This window comes from Hyaena hyaena, unplaced genomic scaffold, assembly GCF_003009895.1.
Source record: "Hyaena hyaena isolate Hyena2069 unplaced genomic scaffold, ASM300989v1 scaffold_568, whole genome shotgun sequence".
In the NCBI taxonomy this organism is placed as follows: domain Eukaryota; kingdom Metazoa; phylum Chordata; class Mammalia; order Carnivora; family Hyaenidae; genus Hyaena; species Hyaena hyaena.
In genome coordinates, this window is record NW_024081199.1 from 1108286 (window position 1) to 1123941 (window position 15656).

A 15656-nucleotide genomic window follows, 5' to 3' on the forward strand; every position below is an offset into this window, starting at 1 on the left:
TGTTTCTCAAACTTATTTGGTAATGACTTGAATTCAGGGTTCCATGGAACACACATTGGGAAACCCCAAACGAGGCACACTTAGCTGGATAATCAGTACTTCAATATCCTGGGACTGAGGGGATGGATCTCAGGTCCACGTGCTTGCCTGCCTGCTCAAGCGAGTTTCTGGTGGTGTTACCTGTTGCACTCCTCCACTAACGCCTCCCTCTCTTCCTTGCTGGGGTTCTTTTGCCGGTCGTAGGCCTGGTACAAGATTTGCTGGGATGCGGGCCCCCATTTGAACCGGTTGCGACGCATCTTCTTGTTGGGGGGCTCAGAGCAGGCGTCATCGGACTGCCCAGGCCCCTGGTTCTGTTGACTGAACTCTGGAAAGAGAAACAGCAGCTGATCCTGACTGCTTTTGTCTGTCATATTTCCAGAACTCTGGACTGTCTGGTTGAATTCTGCAAAGAGAGAGGAGTAGATTTGATAGGGTCTGTAGCCTTCACTTGGCACACAGACAGACAGACAGACAGACAGACGGACAAAAACACCTTTATTCCTCTCCCCGAAGTTTTGCCATCTGCTGTTATTATGTTTGGGGCATGGTGTACAGAGGGGAACCTCACAATAGGCCTCTCTCTGCCCACCGTAGTCCACCCCACAAAGCCACCCCTTTTCTTTCTTTGAAGGAGCTCAAATATGGCCACCCATAGTTTTTAGTGGTAATGTGTTTTCTTTGGCTCACTGGCCCTCAGACATGAAGCAGCCCTCTGAATCCTGACCTCTTGTGTTTTGGTGTCCAAGAGGATGGCTCAACCAAGTCTCAGGTGTAGAGGGAAAGGGCTCCTAGGTACAATTTGCACTTAGAAAAAATATTCAGAGACTAAAAACAGCTCTCCCCACCTCCCCTCTCTCTTCATATATCCTAGGTGTCTACCTTATGATGCTCTTAGAAAAACCCAAGACTCAAAACCTGTTGACTAGAACTTTGAAATAAATAGAACTGGAGTTTTATATTTGAAAGAGAAGAAGCTTTCATTTCAGATCATTTCAAAGGTGATGGTGTGTGTGTGTGTGTGTGTGTGTGTGTGTGTGTGTGTGTGTCCAAGGGTCCATTTATGAGAGAAACAGCCCAAGAGGGAAGATCTCACAGACCTGCCTACACATTTAAAAGATGGCAAATGCAGAAGTCTATAGACATAGGACCTTTCTAGCAATGGCATTTAATGAGTTGGAGAAAGATAAATGTAGATGCTCCCTGTCCACCCAATTCCCAAGGATCCAGGTCCACAATGACCCTCGATACATTTTTGGATGAATGAATGAATAAAAGGTGGAAGCTCACCCAGTGGTGACACCCTAGCCTATATGGTTTAACTGAGATGTGATATTTGGTTGTGGGCGAACTTTGTTATTGTCCTCCTCCTATCTGCATGAAGCAGGGTTAAGAGTCATTAGTTCCATTTTACAGATGAATAAGCATAGAGGCCAACCACCCTGCTGAGTAAGGACACATAACAGATTCATTTCCTAACTCCTGGTCTCCAGGTTCTGGACCTTGATGTTTTTCTTTCTTGGTTCCTGGAGTCCCTCCTGGCAATCTCAGAGGCAACTCAATCCAAAATTCTCCAAGGTTCAAAGTTGGGGCCACTATTTAACGCTTGAATCCCCCTGACAACACCCTACCACATAGTCTTCCAGTCCACACACCTCCAGCAACAGGGAACTTACTACCAATCTAAGGATCCATTTCCATTTGGTTCCATCCTCAGAAGCAGTGGGCCTGTAACTAGCCTGGACTCAGGACTTAGCTTTGTTTGAACCGGTTTCTGATTGGCCAAGTTACAAGCAGTCTCCTGGGTGGATGGACCAAACATGTAATTGGGGCCTTTGATTTGGGCCCTACCCACTTTGGATGATTCTTAGGCCACTTACAGCTGTGTTTTCACTGGTTCCCAACAATTGTTTTAGATACCTGAGAAAGTCTTTGCCAAATACACTGGCAGGAAGCCACTGCCTCCATTGGATACTGGAGGGCCCCAGACAAGTTACCTAATCCTGTCCCCCATCCCTCCAACTCCACAGCTTCCCTGCCTGTGGAAAGGGACTGGGTGAACACCTAAGGGGCACTCAACAGTCTCTCAGAATATCTACCTCTAGTCAGGATGGTGATGGGGACCCAAATTCCTATGGACGCTATATCTCTCAGAGTGCTTTCATACCTCTTATGTCATTTGGTCTTCATGGCAGCCAGCTAGTGCCTTTACTTCAGGGACAATAAGAGGGAAAAAGAAGTTCCCTGCTCAGGGTCTTCTCTCCTCCCTGTGGCCCTGTGGAGTCTCCGTAAGAGCCAAAAGCCAGTATGGATAATCCCAAGGACCCAGGATCAATATAAGGCTCTTTCTGTACTACGAAGAGATGTGATAACAATGAACACTTATTGAACTGCTCCCTTGCTGGGGTATTGTACAAGGTCCTCTAAGTGTATCCCTTCATCTAATTCCTATAATCTCTACATGCAAGAAGTATGGTTATCTCCACTTTGTACCTGAAGAAATAGAGGTTCAGACTGGTTACAGAACTTGCCCAAAGTTGCATGATGTGAGCCAGGACGTGAACCCAGCCTAAAGATGTGACGTGAAGTTTCCTTATCAGCAGCCTATGCGTCACCTATTGCTAAAAACAAAACTCAACCAATGCATCCCCAAAACCTTGCAATCTGACTTGGGTGGAGGTAATACAATGGACTCCACTGTTGTCTGTGATAGGTGTGAAGATCACTCACAGTCATCCAGAAGTGCGGGGCTGCCCTCTGAGGAGGCAGCCACTGGCACTATATTCAGAAACCTGTGTGTGCCAGAATCAGCCTCAATACATTGCCTGTGGGGGTCCAGAACCATCCAGGCTCTACCCACCTCAGGACCCTAGCTTCACAATTTTTGAAGAAGCAGAATCCACCACCTCTCCTTCAGTTCCTTCTAGATTAAAGTTGGGGGGAGGACGGGAAGTGAGAGGACAGAAAATGTTCACTGCCCATAAAAATTCTTTAAGAAGCTGGTTTCAACAGCCTATTTATAGACTCAGGAGCCAGCATGGACAAGCACATTCTCTATGTGTAGATGGGCCCATGAATATTTTCACTTATTAGTTTTAGTTTTTTAAAAAAAATTTATGTCATCTTTTTTTAAAACTTTTTTTGTTTTTTTGTTTTGTTTTTTTAATTTGTGAGAGGGCAGGGAGGGGCAGAGAAAGAGGGAAAGAATCCCAAGCACTATCAGTGCAGAGCCTGACTCAGGGCTTGATCTCTGACCATGAGGTCAGATCACGACCTAAGCCAAAATCAAGAGTTGGATGCTTAACCGACTGAGACACCCAGGTGCACCAGTGGGTCATCTTTTCAAATTCTCCCATTTCTTTCTCCTTCCACACACCCCATTCACTTGTGTCCCTCTTTTATTCATCTCAATTCCTAATTTTTATCTCACATTTATGTGTCTGGTATTCATCCTTCAAGAATTGGTTCCAATGTCACCTCCTCTAGGAAGCCTTCTGTGAGGCCTCTAGGCAATTTAACAGTGCCTCTGCTACCCCTTGTGTATACCTTTATAACAGCTTTTTGAAAGCAGCTGTCATTGACTTGAACATATCATCTCCCCCATTGGGTTGTAACTCCCTGGAGAAAAGGGCCTGTGTATTTCACAGCCCAGCAGTGTTTGGCACATAATCGATGTTCAGATAGTATTTACAGTTTCTTAAGGTTTATGTCTCATGTGGCTTTAAAACAGCAATAACAATAACTCAAAAAATCCCTGGCAGGGCCTGTCATATGTTTTTGTAAAATGTTTCTTTTCAAGCATGTTGCAAAACTTTCTAGGATGTGTGTGTTTTTCAAAGCTTCTAGCTGGCCTTTCCTGTCTCCCTCTCCTTTCTGAGGGAACTTCCATTGAGCACAGAGAGGCAGCTCAAACTGGAGATGCCACATGGGGCTTGGATTGGAGCAAGGGCAGGTCCAATGGTTCCCTGGCCTTCGGAGACTCTGGCTCCTGAGAATGTTCTCTGCCTTTCCAGGAATTACAGAGAGTCGCTTCATGTCAAAAACACAAATTCTTAAAGACCTAGTCAACATGGGGAGTGAATCAACCCAGAGTTTAAAAGGGGCCTCTTCTCCTATGCTGCTTTGCTTCTTCTAATCTATCCATTTAACGCTTACAACAAGCAGCCACAACAGGAGATGGAGGTCTGAAACATTTCCTTCCACCATGAAGGCCTTTCCAGCCCACAGACATTGAGATCATAAATACTGAAACAATCACTTTAGAGCAGTGTAGGACAGAAAATGAGAATGATTTTAAGAAGTGGACATCCAGTGAGAGGGGAGAAAAATCCAACCCAGAAGGTGGTGGAAACTGGCATCTTAACAAAGGCAGAGAAGACCATGGCCCAGAGGATAGTATATGGGAAGGGTGGAAGCTCATACAAAATTTTCCTAGGAAAAGGGCTGATTGAAATAATTAAAGGATAATAAAAGTACACTGTCCTAAAATAAACACAGAATATCTTTCAAATGCAGTTCAAACTTCCCAATACTTCAAAACAAAAATCTCTTGGTATTAGTAGGTGGAAAAGATGTTGGGACAGAGAGGAGATTTGGGGATGGGGATGGAAATGACAAGTATTGATCAGTCAGAGTTCCAAACGCAGACACTTGTGTTATGTCCCGATTTAGCCAGAGAAGCTTCTTCATCAGACAGCATCACCAGCTCAAGTCTCAAAGCTTTACTGATTTTGGTAAATGTGAATAATCACCTTAAGTTGCTTCAGGATGCAAGTGCAACCCCCTCCCAAATAGCAGGGTCGAGTTCTGAATATATCTATATATACAAATATCTTCAATTTTGTACATTCTCTCCAAAGGGAAGAGAGAACAGGAACAGTGATCAATATTATTGATTGCTACAAAACATCTTCCTTGGAAACTCTTATCTGTGGTTATATATCAAGGGGTAGTTGCTTGGCTGACTTGGGAGACAATATTCCACTGTGACCTACTTGGCTTCAAAGAGAAGGATGTTGGAAGCAGGGACCAGGAAATTCAAGGCATACTCTAAAGTACTTGTCAAGGTAGCTGGCTAGGTAATAAGGGACCATGGAGAAGAAAATGATCAAAGCCAATCCATTGTACAATAATTATGGAAACCAAATCCATCTACAAGCTTCCTAATATTTGCCAAGTGCTATGCAGGCCATCTTGTGGAAGGGGAAACTGAGGCAATCCACAGGGGTCAGAATCAGGGCAAAGGTCACCACAGGTTGAGGTCCAGGGGGGATTAAAGCACTTACGTCGGAGGATCTCCCGTTGCTTTCGGACGTACCAGGTGTAGAGGGCTGCTCGCTTCTGGGTCTTCATGGGAGTGCCCTTGTTGAGATGCTGAGAGAGGTGTGACTGGTTCAGACCTGTGACATCGACCACTTCCCTCTGGGGGATGTTGTGTTGCTGCATGTAGCCCTTTATCATTTTGGCAGCCCTCCAGGGGTCCTCACTAGACAGATAAGCAGATGGTTATGAATTTGATGGAAGATGTCTGGGGAGAAAGATTCTCTTTTTAGGAGTTTTACCTAAACTATTTGCAAAACCTTGATCTTCACCTATTTCTCCATCCTCGGGAGAGAGGGGAGGCCAAAACAGAACCTAGAAAAAAGGGAGATGAAAGCTTCTATACAGTACACTCCATTCCTTTCATGTGAGACCAGGAGGGTAAAGGTGAGGAGGACCTCCTGTCTTAAGGATGGGACAGCACCACCTGCACTCTTTCTCATTAAGCAGAAAGAAACGTTCCCATTTTATTTTGCCTTCCTTCATTTTCCTGGAAAGTGAGAGGCTTGAAGGCAAGAATTTTCCCTGTCTGGAAAGTGGAGATGCCATTAGCTCAGGGACATTGATCCTGCAATGATAGGGGGGCAGCATCAGTTTTGATGCTAGACCTTTTCTACCTTATTTCCTTTCTGAATGGGTGTCTCAGTTTCCTAGCTTACGAGAGTGGAGTGAAACATGTGTGCTTGTCTCTTGAGAAGCAAGAAGAACTTCTTGGGCAAATGCTAAACAGTTTCAGAAAAGTTTTAAGAAATACAATGATGTTCCTCCTGGAGTGAAGAATTGCTCCAGTGAGATGAGCCAAGTTAAAAAAAAAAAAAGTCACCAGAGCCCCACCTCTCAGATGAAACAGAGTGGGAATATTTTCAGTTTCTGAATGAGATATTAACCATCCCAAATGCGATGGTTTCCTGTATTCTTGCAGTTCTACCCTGATTGGGTAAGAGTTTCTGGAAGGCAATGTCTTTCATAAATTTCAAGCTTGGGATAAACTTATTTATACTTTTCATTTCTCATAAACACAGGTATACATAAGCAATTTTACAGCAATGTACCAGTGCCTTTGAATTGTATTTGTTTAAGGTGTTTTCAACTTTGCTACTATCTTTCATTGCTTATTGACTTAAAAGTGAGAGATATCATTTAAAACAAGAAATTAAGAAATGAGGCAAAGTATAGAACAAAAGTATTAATGCAATACATCACGTACACTGTGTGTTTAATACAGCTCTATATTTAATTAAAAAAAAAAAAGACCCAGCACCCTTTTACTATATGCCGATGTGTAAAGTAGCCTCATAGAACATGAAAAGAAAAAAGGGAAAAATTTGTTTCATCCCAAACAATAAAGAACGTATAAAGCAGAGGATAAAACGGGTAGGGTTGTAAATTAGTCAATTCATTTCTAAATGGTGCTTATCATATGTCAAATAAAATTAGTTTTTGTTTGATGAACTTAAAATCCTAGTAATTAAACTATTTTGTAAGCATTTGAATAATTGTGGCTATATTAACAAGTCTGATATTAAATTCACAGGATCATAGACTTTGGTAGGGATATTTTTGGGAAAGACAAACTTTTAAGATCAATCATATATAAGTTAATACATTTCGCGAGTATTTATAAAGCTATGTCCAAGTAATGAAACACAAGAAACTAACAACAAGAACAAAAAATGTGAAAACACATTCCAGTTTCACACATGCAAAATTCACCTTGAGTAAAAGTAGTGTAATAGGTCGGTGGAATGCATATACCTGTATAAACACCAGCGATCACGTTAAAAGCTTACTTCTGACAAGTATTTCCACAGATGGTTTTAGGGTGGAAAAACACTTCCAACAAATACAATTGCTTCGAAAGTTAGAAAAAGTGGATTTTCAAAGTTGATATCGCTTTAACAGATTCTTTGACTATTTTCGTTTGGTTCAAATTTCTTCACCTGTGTTCATTTCGTGTGTCTAAGAAAGCTAGCATAGTAGTGTAATGTTCTTTAGAGCGGAGGTTTCTGTGGAAAGAATAATTATCTTAACAATTGGGAAGGTTAAAAAAAAAAAGGTCCAAGGAAACCTTGCAAAGTAGCAAACTTTTAAGGCCGTATCTAAGGACTAGAATCAGGGGTAAGATGGCGCAGTTATTTATACCTTTCCAGCTCTCTAATCACAGAATTCACCTGTGTTCACCGGGAAGCGCCCAGAGAGCTCATTATGCTTGTTCATTTGAAAATACAGCTTATAATGAGGGGTTCCAGAGCCCGACAAATACACGGATCCGGAGAAGCACAAGTGACCACTGCGCTCAGGGCGCAGGTGTCAAACGTTCGACCCCAGTGGGGCCCAGCACGCTCCTTCCGAACAGTGACTTTGCTGCCCACGAGGAGAAAAGCCCAGCACGGTTCACCGCGCGTTCCTTAAGAAGCTTCGACTCTGGCTTCCTCAGGGAGCAGCCCACTTTGCAAACGCGGCAGGCGCCCCAGGACAGAGGCCTGCGAACCTGGCGGCTCCGAGCCGAGAGCCCGGGTCCCGGGGCTGGGCGGCGCGCACTCCCGGAACTTCACTTCTCTCCTTTCCTTTCTAGGAGGTATAAAGAGCGTCCAGGCAGTACAAAAAGTGAATTTAATTCTGTTCTCTCAGCTTTAGGAGAACAGGGTGGGCAAAAAAGGGAGTGCTCAGAAGCCGACCGTTCAGTGACCTGGGAACCGCTTGCAATTTCTTGAAAAATTACTTTAATAAAGTCTGAGCACTCCCGAAGATGGGGGGAGGGAAGGTGGCGCTCGCCTGGGAAAGGGGGAAAAACCTTGGGTCTGTCCTGCGCCTCTACCCGGGTGAGGGGGTCGGCCCCTCGCCTCCCTCCCCGCCCCGCTGGAGCCAAGCGCTGGGCGGAGGGCAGAGGGTCGAGGCTCGCGCAGGGCTTGCAGGCGCGCGCGGCCCCGGGTCGGCGGGGGCCGCGGGGGCAACCGAGGTCCGGCGCCGGGGGTTGGCCGGGAGCGCCCCGCAGGGCCGAGCGTGCGCGAGGGCAGCGGCGAGCCGACCCACGTCGGCGTTTGGATTTCCTTCCCCGTCTAAGCAGCGTTTACAACTTCACCAATGAATAACCCGCCTCTCTTTTCAACCTAATCGCGACTCTGTGTATCTTTCTGTTGATGATTTATAGAAATAAATTAATAACACCCCAACTCCACGTGCTGCCGTTTATGTTACATCTCTGCTGCGTCCAGCCCAGCGCGGGGCTGGGTGCGGAGGGGGCCCTGGGTCGCCTCGTGCTGCCCAAATCCTCCCAGAGACCGGCTAGAAGACGGCTGCTTGCGGCCAGGTAGACGGGCCTGGGCCCCGCGGGCTGCCGGTGGCAGGCAGCGGGAGCTCGGTTAGATCGCCCGACCGCCCCAGAGCCCCAGCTGCTCCTCTTCCGACTCCTCACCTTCCTGCGCCCGAATCCGGCAGGGGAGAAACCGCCGCCGCTCGGGGGAAACTGCGAGGCAAGAACCTCAAACCTACGAATAGCCAAATACTTTTGGGGGGAAAATCTAGAAATCCCCCAGCGTCTTTGCTAGAGAGTAAGCCGCTGAGTCCCCAGATCGCAAATTCAAATACAAGGTCACATCCCACCCCAAACTGCTGCTCTCACGACTGAGGCTGCCTGATTGAATCGGGGCGCGACTTTGGTCCTGGTCCCTGCCTTGAAACCGCGGCGTTCAAGTGTCCGAGGCCACGCGAGGGGCTCGGTCCTCGAGCCGAGCGGCCGAGAGAGACGTGCGGTCTAAGGGAACCGCTGGGCTCCTTGGATAATTAGTAACCAGCTGTCAAAGCCCTCGGCGGGTCGGAGAGGCCCAGCAAAGGATCCCAGCCTGCCTGAATTCCCCGGGACGCCGGGATGTCCGGGGCGAGATCTGGAGACGCCCTTATTTCTCAGTATGAGACCAAATCCTCTGCAAATGCTATCTCAGCCGAATTTGTCGCCGGCTTGCTTAGATACGTGATTCTTTTGCCCCGTGCGGGTGAGCCCCGGCCCTGCAACACTCAAACATTTCCTTTTGCAAATCTGAACTGGCTTTGGGGATTCCGGATAATCCTGGGGTCTTGCATGGGCGCTGCAGATGGGAGTGCCCGCTAAAGAATTGGCCCCGCCGGGTCCCGGCTCCGGGGGTCCCCAGGCCCTCTGCAAAGAACGGCAGGACAGGGCGCCTGAGGCCGGCCTGCGTTTCCCGGGATCGGGGAGGAGGCTGGCCCGGGGGAAACGCTCGGCCTGGGACTTGTGCGGGCCCGAGCCTCTGCTCTGGGAAATGGCCACTGCCTCATTGCACCCACCCGTACCTTCAGTAGGGCGCGCAACCCTTCCGCAAAGGGCTCCGCAGCTCCGGTTCTCCCAGGCCGGGAGGGCCCCTCGGTCCCGAGCGCTGGCCTGGGCAGGGGGAGAGGGAGCCTCAGGATTCAGGGCCCTCCGACTGAGGTACTGGGAGGGGTCCAGGTGTTGGGAGAGAAGCGGAGCGCCCCCCGGGGGTCTTCCTTCGTGGGAAACAGGCTTGGCGAGAGGGGTTGGACGCGGCGTCGCTCAGGCACAAGCCCTGGGTTCTAGGGCCTCCACCTCGGCCCGCGCCTACCTGAGCATCCGGTCCACCTCCGCCCGTTGCTCCGCCGCCTCCTCGGTGTTGAGCGCCTGCAGCTCCTTGAGGATGGGAGGGGTGTCATAGTCGTCCCCGTCCTCAGAACCCTCGTCCCCAGACAGGCGGCCCTTGGCGTGGCCGTTCGTGAGAGTATGGAAGACTGGCTTGGTGTCGGAGTCGGCCCCGCTCCCGGGGGACAGGGGTAGCGTCTCCAGCTTCACCCCGAAACTCGGGGATGGCAGCAACTCTTCTAAGGCCTGGACCAGCACCTCCTTGGTGACCCCGGAGCTCAGCAGGGCGCTCAGGAGTTCTTGCTGGAGCGACGTGAGCTTGGACACCATTTTCCAAGGAAAGAAAAAGAAGGGGCTGAGGGGAGTTGGGTGGGCGCGAGACAGGAGGGTGGAGGGGAGTTTCACAAGCGAACCCCAAGTCCAGGAACCCCCCCACCCTTCAGACACCTGTTACTCCCCGGGGTCCCGGAGTCTCCTCCGAGAGGAGTCAGAAAATTTCTAACTTGCCATGATCGCCACCATTAGGCCATATAAGATATGCAAATTAGTGGGGAGGGCCCGGCTTTCGGCAAGATGCAAATGGTCGTGGGGAGGGGGGAAAAACGAGAGAGGGAGCGCATGAGGGGCAGACCGGAGAGCTGGAGACCCCGGCCGGGAGCAGGGCTTACCAGGGTCCATTGTACTCACGCTGGGGGGCTGAAGACCTTCTTGTACGGGTTCTGTTTATCAGCCAAACTTTAGCTGACCTTTGGACTTGGTAAGCAAGTAGTTTGCAGCCTAGTGTGGGAGGCTTCGGGGCTTTTCCACCCGCTGCGGGTCCGGTTTAGTCTGGAGAGAAGAAACTGCCCTTCGGGGTTTCATAGGAGATCTGGAAGAAGTTAGGGTGGTCTTGGAAGGAGATGGAGGAGGATGCGAAGAGTAGAGACCTTCCGAGGCATCCCAACAGACGCAGGTGGCCGACAGGGAGAGCAATCCCGGAGAGGAAAAACTGACTCCTTGGGAATGGACGCGGAGACCCGGGGGAAGTGGGGTTATCAGGCGGGGTGAGTGTGGATCGCCGCGACCCCATTTAGCTCTATCCGGCTTATCGTTCTGCAGACCCCAGACCCTTAGCACACGGGTCTGGAGGTTTGGATTTGCAGAACTGCTGGCCCGGAGAGCGCAGGCGAGCGGGAAGGAGGCCCGGAGAACCCTTGGGAGGAGGCGCCCACTAATTTATGGTCAGGGGAGCAGCCAAAGTTGAGCCCCCCCAGCAGCCCAGCTGCACTAGCACCTAGGCTGGCCAAGCCGCGGGGGAGCTGGCCGCCTGGGCCATGCTCTCGTCTTTAAACCCGGAATATCAAAGCGCCTCCGCTTTCCGGGCAAAACTAGGATTGCCAGGCCTCCTTTCTAGCAGTGAAAGCAACGCGTGGCCTGCAGCTAGCTGGACGGACAGTTGGAGCCGCGTGTCCCCGGGGCCTGCCTGCTGGTTTATTCGCAGCTCCAGGACACAACAGTTTCCAGGGCCATGGACGGCGCTCTGCGGACGCGAGGTCACCGCAGCAGTGGTGGGAGCAGGCGACCACGAAGCCGCTGAGGGAATGAAGTTTTTTTCCACCTGGGTCCGTGTCAGGAAGGAAGCCGGAACCTTTCAAGCTTTATGGGAGTTTCACTACATCTCCCCGGGCGCCAAAGCGGGGGGGGGGGGGGGGGGGGGGGGGGGAGGTCGGGTAGGAGGCCTGCAACGCATCTGGTCGTCCGGGCTGGCCCTCACCTGCAGAACAGGGCAAGGGGCTTTTTAGGATCCACTGATCACAAACCCATAGCTCCTGGGGCAGAGGACACCCCCTGACCCTCTCTAAGCATCAGTTCTTCATCGGCGAAATACTGATACAGACAGTTGGGGGGGAGGAGTGGTACATACATTGAATGAGACCACTTGTGAACCCCTTTGTCTAAAAATTGGTGTTCATGCTTTTCAGTCTGGAAGGGGGAGGAAGCCAGTTCCCAGTAGGAAAATCTAACCCTTTTGGGCGGGCCGGCGGGGCGGGGGGGGGGGGGGGGGGGGGGGGGGGGGGAGGCGGTGTGTTAGCATTCTCAGAATCAGGCAGATCCCACACTGGTGTTGGAGGGACTGGGAGATTAGGGACAAAAATTCAGAAGCAGCAGGGAATTTGCAAAGGAGCTTCTAATCAAATTCTCCTACCATTCCCACCTTTAAAAGACAATTAGGAGGAAGTCCGGGCTAGTTCTGGGAAAAGAGGAATTTCAGCAAGGGGGAGGAAGGGTTAGAGGCTCTCATCTGCTTTCTTCTGGATCAAATCTCCTTGGTGTGTTAGAGCTGAAGCTCCAGGTGTGACTGATCCAAGTCTAGCTGCTAAAGAGTGAGGCTGCTTCTTAAACACGGGGTCTGCTGGGCATGCCTGGGACACGTGCTGGAGCCAGAAGGAAGGGGGTGATTGTGTGCATGGAACCTTCAGGGAGTGTTACACTATCTTAGGCTCTTTCCTTGAGAAAGAGTTAATAAGTTCATGGAAATGAGGGTCCTTCATTTCACCCTATTGTCTTTTAGTTTGTTGTGACAAATGGCAGGTCCTTGCCCCTCACAATTTGGCCCAATGGGAGAACATTCTCTGCCTACTCAGTTCCCCTCAGTCAGGATAATGAAGTGTTCAGAGTAAATGTCCCTGGAGAACAATCTCTTTTTCTCTGTGTCTCACTTGCTATCATTATAGAAGCAGTCAAGTGTAATTGAAGATCAGTTTCTGTGTTCAGTTGGGAAAACCCATTAAAAAACCAGCAATCACTTCCCTTTTAACAGCAAAGCTTTGATTTGTAGTTCCAACTACCATGTGCCCAGTCTGACTCAAGCTTCCTTATCTATCAAAATTCAGGTGGTAGCAAACCCATTCTTTCCCCTCTACCCTAAGCCAACGATGTGAACGTACGGGAAGTTTCACTTTCATAGGGAAACTTCCTGTGAGTGTCCAGGTCCGTCTTTCAGTTAATCTGGCTATTCATGTCCAGCAACTTCCTGTAATCCTGCTCATTCCTACCTTGAATATGTTACCTGGTGTAATATGAGTGCTCACTAAGTAACAGCAACTACAGCTCTGTGAGCAGATCCAATACCTACCTCTTCCTATGGACATTTAAAAAGAAAAGTGTTAAGTATCTCAGCAGAGAGTTCTTCAGGATGTGGGTCATAAATGCTAATTCAATGAGTTATCTCTTAAAACCCTTTGGTTAAACTTCCCCCAAATAGAGGAAACAAGAGTACAGTTTGAAATACTCTGTACTTATGCTTCAGGCAGGATACAATGGTGATAGGCTGATATAGTAGCCTCCCTTTAAAGGTGGGAAAATAAAACATAAGACACTTTAAGGAGGTGGCTTGCAGCTCTTGGAGTAAATGAGGGGCTGGGATTGGGGCTTAGGACTTTTGAGCAGGGATAAAAGAGGAAAGTCTCCAGCTTTTACCATTTTGGGAGATGGGAAATTGAAATAGGGGACTCCATGCAGCAGAAGTGAAGGACCCATGGCAGAGAAATAGAGGGTAGATGTTGAAATCAAGCAGACCTACCTCAGTTTGAGTCTCAGATCTGCTTAACCAGCAGTGCGATTTGGGCATAATGCATCATCACTCTGACCCTCAGATTCCTTATGTGGAAAATGATAATAATACACCCTACTGGGCTTTTGTGTGAGGGTTAAATGAGTTAGTAATTGTGAGTTCCCAGAGGATGACCAGCTCCCACGTGTTTAGAAAGCAGCAGCAACAGGTCATGAAAACATGCAAACAAGTAAGGCACCTGATCTCTTTGGGATCTTTCATTCCTAGCTTTTTTTTTTTATTTTTTTTTAAGAGGTCATATGAAGTTCTTCTACTCAAAAGATGCACCTGCAGGTCAAATCCCAAGATTTGCTGTGTGAAGTACAGGCCCTGGGGTAGGGTCATTTAAAATCCAATTGACTCATTACTCTATGAAAGTCTTTGGAGCACCATATTGGAAATTTCACAGGATGGCAAATGTTGTTCCAGTGGATTCAACTCTCCTGTGGCCTCGCAGCATAAGTGACTTTCCTTTTCTGCTCTCAGGCACATCATCTTCCTCCTACTTTCCATGGCAACCCTCCTTTGCTTCCAGGAGAGAGAGCCTGGCCCTCTCTACCCTCTGCCATTTCCACTCTCCAAGGCTCTTCCATTGATTTGGCAGTCCCTAGAAGGCCCCAAAATGAAATCATCACTAGAGTAAAGCATAAATACTGTTCTATCCTGCTCTGAAACACTGTCGTGGTCTAGAGGACATTCTACACTGCAGGGTTAGAGTCTGAGTTTCCAGCTCTGTATACAATACTTCTTTCTGGAGGACTCTTCACCTTCCCAAGGGCTTTGGTGAGCACCTTCTCTGGTCCTCTGATTCTGCTTTTTGAAAAATGGCCAGTTAGGGGAGCCTGGGTGGTTCAGTCGGTTAACCATCCAACTTTGGCGCAGGTCATGATCTCATGGTTCATGAGTTCAAGCCTTGTGTTGTGCTCTGGGCTGACAGTTCAGAGCCTGAAGCTTGCTTTGGATTCTGTGTCCCCTTTTCTCTCTGCCCCTCCCTTGCTTGTGCTCTCTCTCTCTCAAAAATAAATAAACTTAAAAAAAATTTTTTTAATGAAAAATGACCAGTTAGCCCCCTCACCCTGTAAAATGGGAAGGGATAGATATGAAACATGACTGGCAAACTGTTTATAATTTCTGAAATTGAATGATGAAACATATGGGGACATTGTACTATTCTATTTATATATTTCAAATTTTCCATAAGAATTTTTTTTTCTAAGGTCTCAAAAAGTTCAGTGATCGTCTAAGCTTGGAATCATGTTGGCATTCTCATGATGCCCCTACCATGGTAGAGGGAAGGATGATACCTATAGGACATTATCAGATTCCTTAGTGTGGGCTTCATAGCACCCAACCAGGAGGAAATAGCATATTTCACACAGGATCCCAATAAATTTTATGCCAATAAATGGACATTGAAATGCTTAAGGGGTGCCTGGGTAGCTCAGCCGGTTGAGCGTCCAACTTCGGCTCAGGTCATGATCTCTCGGTTTGTGGGTTCGAGCCCTGCGTCGGGCTCTGTGCTGACAGCTAGCTCAGAGCCTGGAACCTGTTTCAGATTCTGTGTCTCCCTCTCTCTCTGACCCTCCCCTGCTCACACTGTCTCTCTCTCTCTCAGAAATAATTTTTTTAAAAAAGAAAGAAATGCTACTTAATTAGTTCAAAGAAAACAAAATGCCTGTCCCAAATGAGATTTCTCTTCAGTAATGTTTAATAAATTATCTTATTCATAAAAGCATTGCTTGAAAGGAAAAAAAAAAAAGAGCCAGTTAGTCCATATGACCATTTGAATTCCCTAAATCTTCTATAATTTGACATTTCTCAATGGTTTCATATTACCAGGCTGTCTTTTTCCAGGCCTTTGGGCAGATGGCTTGAGAGCTCATACTGGACCTCTGTGTAGTGCTGGCCGTGGGGCTTTTGAGCAGCCCTTGAAAAAGTACACCACAAACAGAAGGCTCCATGAGGGTAGGGACTGTCTCATGTCCTCCTCTTCAGTGCCTGAAGAGGTGCCTGATACATAGCATATGCTCAATAAAATACCTGTTGAATAAATGAACAAGTAAGTGATCACCTCTGGATGCCACCACTAAGGAAGAT

General features: G+C 48.2%; 1 protein-coding gene across 3 annotated transcripts in view; it reads right to left on the reverse strand.

Annotated features, from left to right (window-relative positions):
* HNF1B (HNF1 homeobox B) overlaps positions 1 to 10297 on the reverse strand; it is a 53005-nt gene extending 42708 nt beyond the window's left edge. For 2 of the 3 annotated variants that reach the window (XM_039256321.1, XM_039256320.1), the window contains exons 1-3: positions 9954 to 10297; positions 5325 to 5524; positions 181 to 367 (exon numbers count right to left, since the gene is read on the reverse strand). In XM_039256321.1, coding sequence (XP_039112252.1) covers positions 181 to 367; positions 5325 to 5524; positions 9954 to 10297 — 731 coding nt within the window. Of the gene's footprint in view, positions 1 to 180; positions 446 to 5324; positions 5525 to 9953 lie in introns of all 3 variants that reach the window. The other variant, XM_039256319.1, reaches the window with a different exon arrangement.
* Positions 10298 to 15656: the final 5359 nt, after the last annotated feature.